Source organism: Elephantulus edwardii, unplaced genomic scaffold (assembly GCF_000299155.1).
Source record: "Elephantulus edwardii isolate Elephantulus edwardi_28Jun2011 unplaced genomic scaffold, EleEdw1.0 scaffold00082, whole genome shotgun sequence".
Lineage (NCBI taxonomy): Eukaryota > Metazoa > Chordata > Mammalia > Macroscelidea > Macroscelididae > Elephantulus > Elephantulus edwardii.
Genome location: NW_006399832.1, coordinates 13,110,187 through 13,129,445, shown reverse-complemented (window position 1 = coordinate 13,129,445; position 19,259 = coordinate 13,110,187). Strand labels below are relative to the sequence as shown.

The following is a 19,259-nucleotide window of genomic DNA, read 5'->3' as shown; positions in this document are numbered from 1 at the left end:
TCAATTGATGCAGAAAAAGCCTTTGATAAAATCCAACACCCTTTCATGATTAAAGCACTCAACAAAATAGGATTAGAGGGGAATTTCTTCAATATAGTAAAAAGTATCTATGAAAACCCAAGAGCCAACATTGTTCTTAATGGAGAGAGATTAAAGGCATTCCCTTTAAGAACAGGACATCTTTCTTTTAAAATACATGTCTTTTAAAATTTGCTCTCTTCCTTAAATTTTTTAACAGACCTAATTCTTACCTCTATTTTTGTAAATCAAGTTGGTAATGAGCTTTTAGGGGTTTGCTTTTGTATTACCAACTTCATAGCCATGGAAAAGATACTCCTTGCCTACAAAGGCCACCTATACAAACCTTTTACACACACTTGCCCTCTTTCTCACACCTTCCCAGCTAATTCATTGCCCTGAGTTTGTGCATCAAAGATAATACTTTGATTTTTTCCAGGGTCCACCTATGACTTCTTTGGAAAAATACGTTATTAGTAAGATGACATTATTTTTAATGTACTTTCTTGCTTTTGGCATTTTTACTCATATTCTCATAACTTTTTCTTTGTGCTTTTGCTACTATATCCATAGTTGCTATATTTCTCTGTATTTGTCTTCCTTTTCTCTCAAAGTTTATTTCTTTTGCTTGTACTTTTGTTGCTACTTTGAGTTATGATTAACTTGATGACAGTAGCTATGAGTTTGTTTTATTAAATCATCAGTATTTCCATAATTTTTCTTAATACCTATTTTATAGGACTTTGCTAACCTTATCTCTTTCTAGTTTTCCAGTTTATCCTACTCTGTTTCTTTAGTAAAGCCATTATATTTTTAGTATCATGATTTGACAGTTCACTCTGATCAAGTTCAAGGTATGAAATTCAGGAATATTCTATATTGTCAAATTAATTTACTTTTTTTCCTATTCTTTACTAAGTTACTTAACATCAAAAATATACACTCTTATATGTTATTCTTTCAAACTCATTGTGGCATATTCCAAAAGACTGAAATGAAAAACTATTAGAATCTGAATTACATAGCGTCATAACAAATTTAAATTGAGAGAGCTTTTGGGGCTTAGTGGTATAGAATTGCCATGTGAACCCAAAGGCATGTTGTTCAAAACCACAACTGCTCCACAGGGGAAAGGTGAGCTGTTTCCTTCCATGCATTTTACTATCTCTGAAAATCACTGAAAATGTAGCTCTGACTTGGTTCTGACTGAAAGAACAAAATCCCAGGAGATTGTAATAAAGTATCTTTAAAAATAAAACATATTACATATGCTATGACTAGGTCGCCAAAGAGAGCATGGTGCTGTGTGTGCAGGTGTTGTGGCAGTTTTTACACGTGAAGGACAACTCTGCGCTAGGAGCCAGAGTTGTTGTTTTTTTGCATTCAGTCAACAATTATCATTATTGCATCCTGATTGCATGTTCGGTCAATTTCAGACTGCAAAATTTGGTAAAAATTCTCAATTTCTGCCTGTTTGGCTCTAGATGGATATAGGAGCATATATTTGAATAATAGTCACGTTAAAGGATCTTTCTTGTATCGGTATGGGTATTATCCTATCACTCACAACATCCTATTTCAGGATAAAACTTGAAATTGACTTTTTGACTAGGAATGCAACACATTTCTTCCCGTTTTTCATTCACTGCAAAGTATATCATATGATTATCAGATTCATAGCAGCCAAAGCTGATTCATTGCATCTCACTAAAGCCTAGTATGTCAATATTCAAGTGTTTCATCTCATTTTTAACAATTTCCAGTTTTCCAAATATTCAGGCTGTGTAAATTCCATGTTCCAATTTTTAAGTGATATTTGTTACTAATTTTCCCTCATTGCAACTGACTTCTAGTCTGGACTCTACCACTACACTAGTATAACTATCTTCTTTGTTTAGTGTTCATAGGGTTTTCAAAGTCTTTATTTAGGAAATAGATGGTGCATCCTGCTTCCTAGTCTCATGGCTGCTGTGATGCTAAACACTGTGACACTAATGTGTCAAATGTGATAATGGTGACCCATGGTGGACAGTGATTGGTAGAGCTCCCTGATTAAAACAAGCTTGGAAGCAGGAGTGGTATCCACTTCCGAAAATGCTTGCCTCTGGAAACTTCGAGAAACGATGAAAGTTATACAAGTGTGAAGGTCTTTCGTTGATAGGGTTGCTATCACTCGTCTATGACTCAGTGGCACCTAACAACAACAACAACATAGAGAGAGCTCTGTTGGCCTAGCAGATAGAAGGTTATGCTTCCAAGCCAAGGGTGGGTAATTTTAATTTGTGGCCCTCAGGCCTGTTTTTAATTGTTTTTGGCTAAACATTTTTCTAAATGTTATAGCAATAGTTTGTCTATTTGCTGTACAGTGATAACTCATGGTTGCTGTGATGCCAAACACTGTGACAATGAAGTGTCAAATATGATAATAGTTACCCATGGTGGACAGTGTTTCATGGAGCTGCCCAATTAAAATAAGTTTAGAAGCAGGGATGATATCCACTTCTAAAATAGCTTGCCTCCAGAAACTCTATGAACTTGGAGAAACAATGAAAGTTATACAAGAGTTCAGTTCTTTCGTTTTTTAGGGTTGCTATGACTCAAAAGCACTTAACAGCAACCACCCTCAAAACCTGTCCATGATAGGAAACCCATGTGACATTTCACACACCAGTGGCACAGATTTCAATATCTCAGCAACCTCAAATTATCTCAGTACAGCAAACTAACAGAAAAGTGCTAAACTACATAGAAGAACATTCTTTCCAAACACAATACCAACCAAGTTTTAAATACAAAGGCCTGCCCACCAGACCCTGTTTGCCTATACAAGAGACTTCCCACACACAGCTGATTGTAAACAAATCAGAAAGAGTTAATCAGCTTACACTTGCTTGCTAATACAATCAGAAATTCCCAAACTGTTTATATTTTTTCAAGTTAGTATAAAACACTCACCCTATAGGATCCAACTGTTCCAAGCTCAAGGCTTCCCTCAGGTAGGACTCAATTGACTTTTAAATTAAAGGCCAATCCACCAGATCCTGTTTTCCTACATTTATTTCCATTTCCAGGAAAGGTGATCCAACTGAATGTGGAAATTATCAAATAATATTTATATCATATGCAAGCAAAATACTGCTAAAGATCATTCAAAAATAGCTGAACAGTACGTAGGTAAGTAATTTCCAGAAGTTAAAGCAGGATTTAGGAGGCCTTGGCACCAGAGATATCATTGCTAATGTTAGATGGACCCTGGCTGAAAGTACGGAATACCAGAAGAATGTAACTTTGTATTTTATTGACTATGCAAAGGTGTTTGACTGCATGGATTATGACAAGTTGTGGCTGACATTGAAAAGAATGGGAGTCCCAAAGCACTTGACTGTGTTCCTGTACTGTTGTTCAAACAGAACAGGGGAGCATTGTATGTTTTGGAATTGGGAAGGGAGTGTGCCAGTGAGTTGTATTTTCTCTCCATATTTATTCAGTCTATCCAAATAACTGAATAATAGTGATGTCAGTTTGAAGACTAAGGTGTGTCTGATGCAGGCCATGGTCTTTCCAGTAACTAGCTATGCATCCAAGAGCTAAACAATGAATAAGGATGACAGAAAAATAATTGATGCCTTTGACCTCTGGTGTTGGAGAAGAGCACTGAAGACCCCTTGGATGGGCAAGAAAATGAACAGATATGTCTTGGAGAGGGTGCAGCTGGAGTGCTCTTTGGAGGCTAGAATGATGAGTCTTCACCTCACACACTTTGGACGTGTTACCAAGAGTTGCTATTCCTTGGAGAGGGACATGATTTGGGGAAGGGTTGAAGGTGGGCAAAAAGAAGAAGACTCTCAACCAGGTGGATTGATATGGTAACTGTGGCAATGGGCTGTCATATGCCAGGAAGTGTGAGGATGGCTCAGGATAGAATAGAGTTCAGTTTGTTTGTTCATAAGGTCACTTTGATTTTTGCTCAACTTGACAGCACCTAACAATGACTACAAAAAATGAGACCGGAAATTACTGAATTGTGTAAATTCTGTTATTTACTCATTGCAAGTACCTTTTTAAAAAAACACAAACGATGTCTATTTGCATGGACCTCACCTAATGAACTGTCTACATCTGTAGACAAAAATCACTGGAGAATCTCAATAACAGCAGTCAAAACCAAGCCAGGTGCTGACTATGGAGCAGACTCTCAAGGACTGAAGTGCAAGTTCAAATTGAAGCTGATGAAAATTAAAACAAGTCTACATTAACAAAAATACAATCTTGAGTCTATTGCACTTGAATTAAAAGTCTCCAGAGAATTGATGCCTTTGAGCTGTGGTGCTGGAGAAAAGTGTTGAATATACCATGGACTTCTAGGAGAACAAACAGGTTCGTCCTTGAGAGGGTGAAACTAGGCTGCTACTAAGAGGCAAGGATTCTGAAACTTTGTCTGACATATTTTGGACATGTTACAAAGAGGGGCAGGTCCTTGGAAAGAGACATCATATTTGGGAAGTTGGAGGGACAGCCCAAGAGAGGAAGACTGTCAATGAGATGGACCGATGGGATAATGGGAATAGGTGTGTTAGAGACAATAAGATTGGCACAGGATAGAGCAGGGCTTAGAGCTCTTGTATATAAGGTCGCTGTGAGTCACAAGCAACTCGAAGGCACATAATAACAAAAACAACAACAACCAGAATGCATTTAGAAAGTGTTCAGTCAGAAGGCTCCTTGGAAGCGAAGATGGTGTACCTTTATCTCACATACTTTGGTCATGTTGCTAGGAGAGGCTACTCCTTGAAGAAGGGCAAAATGCTTGGAAAGGTGGAGGGTCAGAGAAAGAAAGACCCATGATGATGTGTATTGACATAGTGACTGCAGCAGTTGCTCACGTGTGTCAGAGATGTGGAGGATGGCACATGATCAGACAAGGCTGAAATCTGTTCATAGAATAGCTATCCAACACTGTAGCACCTAACGGCAACTATCTATATGATTGCCATTCTTAAATAATGTAGCCAACAAGTGCAAAAAACAAAACTATACCATGGAGTTGATTATGATTTCAAGTAACTACAGTTCAGTTGATTCTAGAATGTGAATCTCTGGATTTTGACGTGAATGAAGATGCACTGACAATAACAAATGCCAGGAGAGAGGAGTTGAGTACAAAAACACAGTCTATTCAGGGACAGGTGGAACTTTTGAATAAACACTGTTTTCGTAGGCCAGGTCTCCTGGAACAGCCAAGAGATTCCAACCATGCTGTTGTATTGTTCTGTTGCAGGCTGTTTAGTGAATGGTGCTTTTCATGTTGATTAGAAGTTTTACCAGGTGCAGAGAGTCGTAAAGAGTTTACAGTTTTTATGCTTGTGCACACATGTTTATACCCTTCTTTTTCTTAAGAGGGCTATTAAGTTAACAGAACACATGGTAAAGGCTGACCACCATTCATAACAGTTGGGGATACTTTGGAAAATTCTTATTTAGAATTTCTAGTTAGTAAGCTAATCAAAACTAATGCTTAAATGATAAACCAAATCATTTGAAGTATGCCTCCTGTTCCTTGGATGAGCCAGACACTTTATTGAACATCTGAGATTTTGTCATTGTTTAAACATATTGCTAAAATTATTCAAGTGAAGAATCTTAGGTATTAATCCTTTTCCCCTAATAATTAGATTTTTTAAAATAATTTTATTTTCAGGGTGTAAAAATGTTTACATTTTTTGATATACTAAAATCTCAATGCTATTGAATTCATTCAAACTCACTGTCACCCTGTAGAAAAGGTAAAGCTCTCTCTTAAGATTTCCAAAGTATAATCTTTATGGAAGCAGACTACCAGGTCTTTATCCCAGAGCAGCTGGTGGGTTTAACCACATATTTGGATTAACAGCTTAGTGCTTAAATATTGCCAATCCAGAATTCTAGTTGATGTTTAAACAAGGAGGCAAGAAAACTTCTTTCCTGGTTATATTGTATCAAGTATGAGTTGTTCAGTTAACTTACACAGTATGAATAAGAGATCAGTTTGAGGCAGTAAAACCTAATAGAATGAAGAACCAACATTAACTATTCTCAGTACAAAACTCAACTAATGAGAACAGAAGATGGGGGGCCTAGCAGTCAAAATTAAGCCTATGAAGATATGTATGCAAAACAAAATGAGGGGTGTCAGGTAATGAAGATTTAGTAGTATGCAAAGTATTTAATATATTTAATAGAAATTTTACTCTAATAATTATGTTCTCAGTACAAAACTCAACCAATGAGTACAGAAGATGGGGGGCCTAGCAGTCAAAATTAAGCCTATGAAGATATGTATGTAAAACAAAATGAGGGGTGTCAGGTAATGAAGATTTAGTGATATGCGAAGTATTTAATAGAGATTTTACTCTAATAGTTGTAACTACTCATACCAAGACTTTGATCCATGCGTATTTTATCTGAGCTACCCTTCATCCTAAGGCATCTTATGATGCCACCACACAGACCTACACCACTGATAGCAGCAGTGTCAGATATCTATCATTATTTCCAGACTTGTTACAATTTCTGTTGATCAGATAATGTAAAAGAAAAGGAATTGTCAGTTCTGAATGTTGACTAAGAGTATTTGCAATGATATGCCAAGCTGTGTTTTGATTCTAACCCCATAAGGGACATCTTTACACTCTAAGCCAAGTTGTTGTGTGCCAGTGACTCACCTGCGACTCATGGCAACCCTATATACATTAGCTCTGAACCCTGCCCCATCCTGTGCCAATCTCATTGTCTCCAACAGATCTAATCCCATTTCTCCAGTCACTGAGTCTCATCCTGGGTCTTCCTCTCTTATGCTCTCCCTCCACCCTTCTAAGCATAATGTCCTGCATGTGTCCAAAGTATGTGAGACAGAATCTCAAAATCCTTGCCTCCAGGAAGCAGTTTACTTTCACCCTCTCCAAGACAGATGTTTGTTCTCTTTGCAGTCCATGATATGTTCAACATTCTAAACCTTAAGGAAATATCTAGAAATAATTGAGGAGCTCATGTCTTTCTTGTATTACACAAAACAAAGAGCTAACTAATTTTTTTTTGTTTGATTTTAAAGAGTGTTTGTATTGTCAGCTTCCAATTGAATGTCTTTTCTAAGAGGATCACCTTCACTGTGACCTTTAAAAAACATATTATAATTGAAATTGATTACTTATAGGAAGATGAAATAAAGTATCTTATTTACAAGTTTAAGTATTAGCCATGAAAAAGTATGATCTAGAAATCTTAATTAAATATCTGTACTCCTACTCCTAGGCCTTTGGTGTCAGAAGAAAGAGCAAATTGAATAATGTTTTCTTGTATTAACACCATAGCTCAAATGTTTAATACGTAAAATAAAATCTTCCTTATTAACACAAAATTATTGTCAAGGTTGACAAGTTATAATATTTTTGTGCTTTAATTTTCTCTAGTTAGAGCTTTTCTTGATAATAATCATACAGGTATAATATATTCAATTGAAGGACTGCTTTGATACTTAGAGGAAGTAAAAATTTCTTGGAATTGAAAGGCAAGTAGTTTTATTCTTTTACTCAGCAATGTGGCATTCTAATTAAATATAAGTATAGATATGTAAATCGAATGCACAATAAAGGAAAACTGACTCAAATTATTATTATAGAAATTCTACAGATGAAACAAATACCAACCTCATTCTTCTTGCAAGTTATTTTATCATTTAATCTTTCACTTGATATTTTTATTATTTTAAATAAATCACAACCCTCATCATTAAAAGATAAAAATGTGTGCTTCTTAAAATACCTGTTCACTAGCACTCAGTAGTCAAGTTAAACAAATTGCCTGCCTTCTGTGCACGTTGTGAAAACATACCGATATGCATAATGGATGCTTTAGAGTATTAGTAGGAAATAATTACTGTGAATTAGACCTGTTACACATAGGGTACCGTGAGTTGCAGGTGACTCAATGGCATATAACAACAACAGCATAGTTAGGTGGTATTCTAATTATACTGTGTTAATTAATTTTCTAAGTGTGCATTTTTATGTTGTTGGTATGATTGTTAGGTGCTATCAAGTCACCTGCTACTCGCAGCAACCTTATGAACAATAGTTCTGAACCCTGCCCTATCCTAAGCCAGTCTCACTGACTCCAATACACCTACCCCTACTATCCCAATTACAGTGTCAATCAATCTCATCTGGGGTCTTCTACTCCTGCGCTGTCCCTCCTCTCTTCCAAGCACGATGCCCTTCTCCAAGGACTGGTTCCTCTTGGTCATGTGCCCAAAGTATGTGAGACAGAGCTTCAAAATCCTTGCCTCCAAAGAGAAACTTGATTTTACCCTCCACAATACATACCTGTTTGTTCTTTTGGGGAATCAGTGGAATGTTCATTACTCTTCTCAAGCCCCAAACTCAATGGCATTGATTTTTCTTCTGTCATCCTTAAACATTGTCCAGCCCTCTAATGCATAGCAAGTAAGTGTGAAGACCATGGCCTCGGTGAAGTGCACTTTAGTCCCTAGACTGACATCTATACTCTTTAGGACAGGAGAAATTCCGGATAGCAGACTTATCCACTGTAATTTGTCTTTTGATTTCCCGAGTGCTGGTGCCAAGAGTGTTGAATGTGGAGTCAAGAAAGCTGAAATTGTTAACAATCTGAATCTCTTCTCCATAGGACACTGGAGTATCATAGTACTCCAGTTGACCCAATAGTGAGAATCTTTGTCTTCTTGATGTTAAGCTTTATTCCATATTGAAGACAACAGTCCTTGTTCTTCTGCAGCAAATGTTTCAGGACCTCCTCAGTTTCTGGGAGCAAGGATGTGTCATCTGCATAATGCAAGCTGTTGATTAGTCTGCATTCAATCCTGATGCTATATTCCTCCTCATAAAGCCCAGCCTCTTCATATAGATTGAAAAGGTGTGGAGACAGGATGCATCCTTGGCATACTCCTTTCCCGATTTTGAACCATGTAATGTTTCCTTGCTCTGTTCTGAGGACTGATTCCTGGTCCAAGTATAGATTTCACATGAGCACTGGGACTTCCAGTCTTCTCGAGGTTAGCCACAATTTGTTGTGGTCCACACAGTAAACTGCCTTTGAATAGTCAATGAAACACAGATAGACATTCTTCTTGTACTCTTTGCTTACTGCCAGGATCCATCTTACATTGATGATAATGTCTTTAGTGTCATGGCCTCTTCTAAATTCACCTTGTATTTCTGGTAGTTATCTGTCAATGTACAGTTCCAGTCATTTTTAGAAAATCCTAAGCAAGATTTTGTTTGTGTGTGGTATTATTCAATAATTTTCACACTCTGTCAGGTCAAATATTTCTGGAATGAGGATAATTATGGATCTCTTCCTGTCAATTGGCCAGATAGTTGTTCTCGATACATCTTGGCACAACCTAATGAACACATCTAAGGGAGTATTTGTTGAAAAATGTCAATTGGTATTCTCTCAATTACAGAAGTCTGGTTTTTTTTGTTTGTTTGTTCATGGGGTTTTTTTGTCAGTTCTTTCAGAGCAGCTTTAACTTCTTGTTTCCTAACCATTGCCTCTTGATTATATGTTGTTTCATCAAATCCTTCTGTGTCAACCAGTTCTTCTCTGGACAGTGTCTCAGTCTACTCCTCCAGTCTTTTCTAAATGCATGCTGAGTCATTAAATACTCCGTCCATAACATCTATAAGTATTACAGCTCAAAACTTGAATTTGTCCTTTAGTTCCTTCAGCTTAATAAATGCCAACTCCAGCTCTTTGTACATTTCATGAAAATTTATCTTTGCCCTTTGAAGTCTCCTATTCAACTCCTTAACCTACTAGATAATGACATGGCAAGAATTGGCAAAATGAGATGGATTGGCATGGGATATGTTGAATCAGACAACCACGTGATCTACTACACTAACATGAAAAGATAAGAAAAAACAGGGTCACTTTCATAGGTACAAATCTCATTTATATATCCATCTTGAAATATCAAGTTGTAAGTGACAGGAAAATGTCCATACACAGATAAGAACATCTGGTGAATACCACCAATATTCATATATATACACCAACACCCAGAGCCAAAGACCAGCAAACAGATGATTTCTACTAGCTTTTGCAGTCATGAATCAATCAAATGTGCAGCCAAAAAAGCATAATTACTGGAATTAGTTATTGACATTAGTTATTGGAATGCAAAAGTTGGGCACAAGGAAGAGGGATCAGTAGTCAGAAAACATGGATTCCATGACAGAAGTAAGGCTGGAGATAATAGGATATAATTTTGTAAAATCAATGCTTTAGTTATTGCAAATAGTTTTTATATACACATGGATTTCACCTGTTGGTATGTACAGGAATCAACTTGATTACATTAGTATAAAGTATCATTGGAGAAGCTCAATATCAGCAGTGAAAACTCGGCCAGGTGCTGACTCTGTAACAGACCATCAACTATTCATATGCTTTTTAATATAGCAGCTCTCTAAGTATTGCTTCTCTGTGTGTGTCTCAGTAATCGAGAAGCACATGCCCTGTAAGTGATTACAACCTGATTTTTCCAAAGAGCAGGTGTGAAAACAAGGCATCAAATGTGAGTATTTGATCTCTGCTAACATCACTAGGGGAAAGAAACTTTACAAACAGTAGCAGCAACACAAAGACAATTCCTGTGAGGTTGGACAGGACCTCAAGTTCCACACTTTCTTTCAGAAGTTCTAACACCAACTAAGTGCAACAATTTAAGTTTGCTGGTGGCCTAGTTGCTAAGAACTTGTGCTGTCAACCCCAAAAGCAGTGAGTTCATGGAAGAAAAATGTGCAACCTCCTCTCATGCGATTTTAGCAGCTGAAAAATCTGTTGGAGGGTTGTCTATAAGTTGGCTCCAATACAACAGTAATGAATGCACACAAATTGGCAAAATTGATGAGTCTCCATTTTACTGTTCTAACTCGTCTTACGTACTTGTCTTATATATAGGCAGTCTAGTTTATTCACACTCACAGTGACCAAATGAGACAAAGCAGAATTGCCCTTCTTGTTGCTATGTTCCGTCTAGTCAAGTATGACTCATACAGTGTAATCCTATCTCTGACGTACGTGATTCCATTACTTCAGTCACAGTGTCAATCCATCTGCTTGAGGACTTTTCTTTCTTCTACTCTTCAACTTCCCAAGCATGATATTTTCTCCAAAGAATAGCCTCTACTAGTGGCATGCCTGCATCCTGGATACGTCGTAATCTAAATTATAATCTTCCCATACAAATCTGCCATTTACCTGTGAACATTTTTAGCAAACTGTTCTTTCCCTTTTGTGGACCACAAACATTTTTAATTTACATAATCGCAACCAGACATTTAAATCTAAAGATGTTTTGCCTTGGGAAAATCTGATGTCAAGGATCTCTCCAATGTGGCAAAGAGTAGCAAGGTCAGTTTAAAAACTAAAGTACTTCTGATACAACCAATGCTATTTTTCTATTGCTTCTTAGGCGTCTTATAGTTGGACAACATACAAGGATAACAGAGGAAAGAGCAATGCTTTTGCATTGTATGAGTGGACAAAGGTATTGACCATCTCCTAGACTGCCAAAAGTCTATCCTGGAGAAAGAGGAACCAGGGTGCTCCTTGGAAGAAACAATGATGAAACCTCATCTCACGTATTTTATCATGCTGTCATGAGGGGTCAGCCCTTAAATATACCTCATCCTGGGAAAGGTGAAGAATCAGAGAAAGAGAAGACAAATTTCAACAAAATTAATTGACACAGTGACTGTAGCAATGGACACCAGCAAGACAGAGGTCAGGAAAATGGTCTAGGATATGGCAAGGTTTTGATCTTGTCTGTTCATAGGGCCGCTCTCAGTCACAGTTTACTCAGTGACAGTTAACAACAACATCAACAGCTTGGCCATATGATGAGAGTAAAGACAGTTTGTTATCTAGAAGAGCCATATTGCCTAATATACTCCAGAGTAATTTATAATGAAGTAGGCATTTCTCTTTTTGTTCTAAATGACTATCAATTGGCATTGTTTCTTAGAGTTTCAACAAAAACAAGGTTTTTTTCTTCTCACACTTTTCTAGTATTGAAATAAAAAATGTTTCTTTTTCAATAAAGTATGTAGTTTCTTGCGAATTATGAATGATTGTATTTTAGGTTTACATTATTTTTATGTAAGGATACCAGCCTCCAGTTGGACCCCCACTTGAGTTCACTATTTAAGTGTATCTCCACTTCTGGTAACAAACTGGAGGTAGAGAAAACCAATTAGCTCTTCATAAAGCTGCTCTTAAAGTTAATTGCTTCCTTAAGTAAGAGCTTTTGCTTAAATTAGGGCCATAAATAATTTTAAGTATGTTAGTATATAATAAAAGAGCCTGGTTGTACAATGGTTAAGTGTTTGGCTGATAATGGAAAAGTTAGTAGTTGAGACTTACCAGCCACTTCAGTTGAAAAAAGGGGAAAATAATGACTTTTTGCATTTACAAATTATTGAGGAATAATGATGTCAGTGTGAGGACTAAGGTGCATCTGATTAGGTCATGGTCTTTCCAAACTACTTGCTGTGCATCCAATAGCTGGACAATGAGTAAGTATGACAGAAAAATAATTGATCCTTTGAGCTGTGATGTTGGAGAAGAGCACTGAACATCCCATGGATGGCCAAGAGAAAGAAGAGATATGTCTTGGAGAGGCTGCAGCCAGAGTGCTTTTTGGAGGCAAGAATGATGAGACTTCACCTCACATACGTTGGGCATGTTGTTAGGAGGGGCTATTCCTTGGAGAAGGACATGATGCTGGGAAGGGTGGAGGGTTGGCAAAGAGAGAAGACCCTCAACCAGGTGAAATGGCATGGTGACTGCTGCAGTGGGCTCTTGTGTGTCAGGAAGTGTGAGGAGGATCTTTTGTTCATAAGGTCGCTATGAGTCATACTCGACTCGACGGCACCTAACAACAACAATAACAACAAACCACTTCAAGTGAGGAAAGGAAAAAAGAATAACTTTTTGTTTTTGAAAATAATTAAGCTTTAAGAAACACTATGGGCAGTTCTTTTTCTTACTGGCATGCAACTGTATTTATCTATTAATATACCCAAATATATATGTATATATGTTGTTGTTGTTGATTGCCATCGAGTCAAGTGTGACTCATAGTGACCCTATGAACAAAAGACCAAGAGTCTTTCAATAATATCGTTTCTCAAAGTTCATAGAGTTTCCTGACGCATGTTGTTTAAGAGGTGGATGCTACTCCCAGACTGCCAGGAGAACACACATGTCATCCTGGAGAGGGTCAAACCAGACTGCTTTGTGGAAGTAAGGATTTTGAAGTTCTATCTGATATACTTTGGACATGTTGCAAGAAGGCACCAGCTCTTGGAGAGGACCACATGCTTAGAAAGGTGGAGGGACAGCACAAGAGAGGAAGATGAATTTGATTGATTCAGTGACTGGGGAAATGAGGGTAGGTGTGTCAGAGACAGTAAGGTTGGCACAAGATAAGGCCGATTTCAGGGTTATTGTACATGGAGTCGATATGAGTCACAAGTGAATTGATGGCACATAACAACAACATATAGAATGTTGTAAATGCTGCCAATTTTTTATACTTTGGATCCAGTCCTTAAAAATGACTTTACTCATGCTTGGTAATTGAGGTAGAAAGATAAATGGCCTCCTTTTGTGTGATTCACAGCTTCCCCAAAACATAATGGAGGGTCAAGGATGAATGATTCTGTTGTGCCTCCACTGCAATGAGAGAGAGAATATCTTAGTTGAAATGTTTATTTGGCCACTTTTCCATAATAGTAAATAGCTACTTTCTCATTTAATCTGCTTTTCTTTTATTAATAAGGAAAGTTTCAAAAAACTATTGCCATTGTATCAATTCCCATTAATAGTGATCCTGTAGGATTAGTTTAGAATTGACGTACAGGAGGTTTGCAAAGCTGTAAATTTTTACAGCAGCAGGGTGTCACACTTTTTTTTTTGTTTGGAAAATTTATTTTTAACTACTCGAGAAGTTAACCACTACACCATTGTGGCTTTACTGAAAGTTTAGCTATTGCTGGTTAACATTCTCTTCATTGTCTTTTAATATTCTTTACTTCCTTTTGAATTGGTTTTATAATCTCTCTCATGTCTATGTGCAGCTGTGCATGCATGTGCATTTGTGTTTGTGCATGTGTGTTGTGTGTGTGTGAGAGAAAAAGATTTCTAAAAACCCAGGTGTATTTCATATCAATAGTGGCAATAAAGAAGGGAGTTCTGGTATCCTAATGATTAAGGAATTGTGATGTCAAAACAAAGGCAAATGATTAGGCTCTATCACTTGTTTTGTGAGAGGAAGATGGACAATTTCCTCCTGTGCAGTCTGTTGCTATGTGCTGTCAAGTCGACCACGACTCATAACGTGTGCAATTTACTGCCTCTCAAAACCCAGTGAAGAGTTGGCTATGAGACGATTCCAACTTGACAGCATGAGTAAGTGAGTGAGTGGAAAACAGGGAATTCTGGTAGTGCAGCCTGTAGGGAGTTGCACTGCCAAACTAAATTCACATCTTTCTGGAATTTCTAAGAATTATTGATGCTTTTGAATTGTGGGTTTTGGAGGAAATGCTCCTTAGAGGAAAAAAATGTTGAAACTTCATCTCAGATAATTTGGGCATATTTTCAGAAGCGAGTAGTCATTGGAAGAAGGTGGTCTGCAGGGAAAAGTAGAAGGTCAGTGAAAGAGAGAAAGATTTGCAAGAAGATGAACTGACACAGAGACTGCAATAAAGGGCACAGATCATGAGGATAGTATAAGAAAGGGCAAGGTTCTGATCACTTGTTCATGGGTCAACTTGCAGGCACCTAACAAAATACCCATATAATAAACTGGAGATTAAAAATATATTTGGTGATAAACTGTGATCCTTCATATCACAAAACTTATAGAGATGGTAGAAAGGAAAGAAGTTAACCTGTTGTTTTGTTTAAATTTTGCCATCATTCTTGTTGTTGCCTTTACCATTTCTCACTTCAGTATAAAAAGATTTCAATGAAACTTGCATCTTTATTTTAAATGGCAAATGTTTGAAGCTTTGTTCAGTTTCTTGAGACACATTAACCATTGGCATTAGAATTTCATTGGAATGACACTAGGTTATATTGACAGGAACATATTTCCTTTTTTATCATAAACAACCAACTGCTTTCTAAAATTACTTAAAATTTTTGGGCACATTGTACATGTAAAAGTTTATTTATATCAAAAACTGTAAGTCAATATAGAAAGGAATTCAAAGCTAACTAGTATAAAACCATGATACTTCTCTGAAATGAAATCTGAGCAAAATTATTAGCTTTCTCTATTATTCTTTAAAGCATAATAATAAAGATAATGTTCTACCTCTTAAATAGTGTCAATTTTATTCTCCTGAGTAATGTGGTTCTCACTGATTGTGTCTTGTCTCTTCAGATAAATTTGCAAAGAAAAATGCGAGTTACTGGTGTGATTACCCAAGGGGCCAAGCGGATTGGAAGTCCAGAATATATAAAATCCTACAAAATTGCCTATAGTAATGATGGGAAGACCTGGACAATGTACAAAGTGAAGGGCACCAATGAAGACATGGTAAGGCTGACTTAATCTACTTCAGTTAATTATAAAATTCAACTGTCATTCACTGATGATCAAATTACTACTATGCCTTCAATTATTGATCTTTGTTTATCAAATTATTATTGTACCATGGTAACTGCAACTAAGAACTTTAGCATGGCAGAGATCATGATAATGGCACAGGATAGGGAAGGTTCTCTGATATGGTGTTCATAGGATCTTTATGAGGAGTAATTGACTTGATGGCACCTAAAAATGACAAATTATGTGTTCAACAGAACACATGTGTTGGAAATAAATTCATGGTGATTTTCACTTTGTATGAGAGGGACAAATGGAATAAAGGATATAAGCAATTCTTCTGTGTTTCAAACTTACAATATATGCCATTTATGATTTTAGGAGATTTTAAATTTTTCTTTTAAATTTTGTCACAGTGTCCTGTATATGAAAATTATTGTTTTAGCAAAACTCGGTTACCATTTTTACCTCATTGCTTCAACAGATTAACATTTAACAGATTGGCATTGATCCTTGTTCACTTAACTACTATCTAGCAGTTGTGCTGCTAAGCCTTTCTGGTAGTTTGAATTTATGAGCAGCTCCAAGAGAAAGTTGAGCAGCCACCTCCTGTGAGATTTACAACCTCTGAAAATTCTTTGAAGTGTCACCTATGAGGCAGTTCTGAATCAACAATGACTTTCTGAGATTAAACTAATAGTATAAAAGCATGAATACCTCATGTGATCACTTGATGGTCTGCACAGGAATCATATTGATTACATCTGTTAAAAGAATCCTTTTAAAATCTCAACATAATCTGTGAAAATAGGCCAGGTGCTAAGAGTGGAACAAATAGACTACCCATATGCAAGTTGAAACTGAAGCTAAAAAAGTTTAATCAAATCCACAAGACTGAAAATTTAACCAGGAGTGTATCCAAGCTGAATGTAAAACCATCTCAGGAACAGGTTTGAGGCCTTGAACTCTACTGAGCACAAACCAGATGAGCTATGGAGGATATAAAAAATAATATCCAAGAAGATTCAGAATGTCATTACAAAGACAGAGGAGGAAGGAAAGACCGAAATGGCTGTCAGAAGAGACTCTGATTATTGCATGAGAGCACTGAGAAGCCAAAGCAAAGGAAAGGAAATGGGATGTTAAGGAGCCAAACAGAAGAATTCAATTTGAAAATACCAAGCAAATATTATAACAAAATGTTCAAAGAGCTAGAGTTTGAACATCAAAGGAGTTGGACTCACTCAACATTTCTATTTTAAAATTTTATTTTATACAGGTTTACTTACAAAGTATGTATGCATTTTATAAAGAATTGAAAGAACAATTTCCAGCCTTGAGCTTCAATACTTAAGGATGTTATGGGCAGAATATTGAATGATCTGGGAGGTATCAAAAGAAGATGGAATGAATACACAGAATCACTGTACCAAAAATAATTGACTCTGACAGAAGAATTTCATGAAACAACATAAGATCTAAAGGCAGTGGTGATAAAGGAGGAAGTTCAAGCTGCTCTGAAATAATTGGCACAAAACAAGGCCCTAGGAATTGACAGAATACCAGTTAAATACCATATTTAAACAAACAGATGCAGCTCTGGATATGTTCATCAGGTTGTGCCAAGAAATCTGCAGGACAACAATCTGCTCAAGTGAGTGGAAGATAGATAGATGGATGGATAGATAGATAGATAGATAGATAGATAGATAAATGATAGATAGATATAGCTATATAGATAGATAGAGATAGAGATATACAGAGATAGAGATATATTCCCATTTGAAAAAAAAAGGTGATCCAACAGAGTGTAGAAAATATTAAATTATATCACTAATATCACATGCAAGCAAAATCCTGCTGAAGATCATTCAAAAGGGACTGGAATGGTGCATTGACAGAGAACTACCAGAAATACAGCTGGGTTTAAAAGAAGTCATGCTACTAGGCAAATCAGAGACAATGTCAGATAGATCTTGGCCAAATGCAGAGAGTACCAGAGGATTATCTATCTGTATTTGATTGACTGTGCAAATTTGGCTGTGTGGATCACAACAAATTATAGCTAACCTTGAGAAGAATGAGAATTCCAGAACACTTGATTGTACTTGTATGAAACCTATAATTAGGCCAAGAACAAGTCATCAGAACTGAGCACAGAAATACTGTGTGGTTCAAAAATAGTCAAGGAGTGTGTCACATATGTGTTCTGTCCTCATAACTTTTCAGTTTATTTGCATAACAGATCTTTTGGGCAAATGGACTTTATGAGGAGAAATGTGGTATCAAGATTGGAGGAAAAGTCATCAACAATCTGCATTATACAGATGATACAATATGGCTTACTAAATCTGAGGAGGACCTGCATTTGCTGTAGAGATATACATACCACAAGGATTCTCACCACTGGCCTATTTGACTGCATCATGATATCGAGAATAAATTGAGATTCTTAACAATTTTCAGCTTACTCAGTTCAACACTCTTGGCACCAGCAGTCAGGAAATAAAAAAATGAATTCTATTAGGGAAATCTACTGTCAGGGATTTCTTTAGAGTACTAAAGAGAAATGATGTCAGCCTACAGACTACAGTGTAACTGATCCAGGCCATGATCTTTACAATTTTTTGCTACACATCAAAATATTAGACAATGTCTAAGAATGACAGAAGAAGAATCAATGCCTTTTAGTTGTGGTGCTGGAGAAGAGTATTGAATAAACCAAGGACTGTCAAGAAAGCATACATGTCTGTCCTGCAGAGGGTGAAACCAAGTTGCTTCTTGGAGCCAAGGATTTAGAGTCTCTGTCTTGCTTACTTTCGGTGTGTTGCCAGGAGGGAGCAGTCCTTGGAGAAGGACAGCATGCTTGAAAGCATGGAGGGATGATGCAGGAGAGGAAGATCCTGGATTATATGGATCGACACATTAACTGGGTTAATAAAGACAGGTGTTTTGGAGACAGTGAGATTGACTTAGGGTAAAGCAGGGTTCAGATCTGTTATGCAGAGTGTTTCTTAGAGTTGTAGTCAACAACAACAACAACAACAACAACAACAAACATAGTATTAAAGTTTCCTTTGGCTTTTTAAATGATAGGTCTAATTCTTCTGTAATTCTTCTTCAGAAACTTTATTAAATATTACCCATTTCAGATAATCCCATTTAAAACTAAACCTTTAGACTAGAAACAAAGATATTTTACGATTCTCTTTTAAAAGGAAAATTTATTAAGTAAGCTATGGCCTAGTGGCAAGAAGCTGTGCTGCAATCCCAAAAGAATGTGGTTCAAATCCTCCAGCTGCTCCGCAGGAGAAGAATGGGCAGTCTCCTCCTGAGCAGTTAACTGCCTTTGAAACCTGCCGAAGGGTCAGCTACGGGTCGGTTCTGACTTGACGGTGCACCATCACAACGACATGTATAACAAATTTTATACAAGTATAAAACATATAAATGTATAATAAAATTACATGTAAGGACATATAATCATATTGAATTATATATAATTTAATGACACATAATAAGTTGTTGTTGTTGTTATGTGCCGTCGAGTCGCCTGCGACTCATAGCGACCCTATGTACAACAGCCCTAAACTCCGCTCTGTCC

At 36.9% G+C, this 19,259-nt stretch overlaps 1 protein-coding gene across 2 annotated transcripts in view; it reads left to right on the top strand.

Annotated features, from left to right (window-relative positions):
* The window catches only part of EDIL3 (EGF-like repeats and discoidin I-like domains 3), a 595,610-nt gene that overhangs the window by 339,718 nt on the left and 236,633 nt on the right, over positions 1-19,259 (top strand). For both annotated transcript variants that reach the window (XM_006889875.1, XM_006889874.1), the window contains one exon: positions 15,491-15,646. In XM_006889875.1, the coding sequence (XP_006889937.1) occupies positions 15,491-15,646 (156 nt within the window). The remainder of the gene's footprint in view (positions 1-15,490; positions 15,647-19,259) is intronic.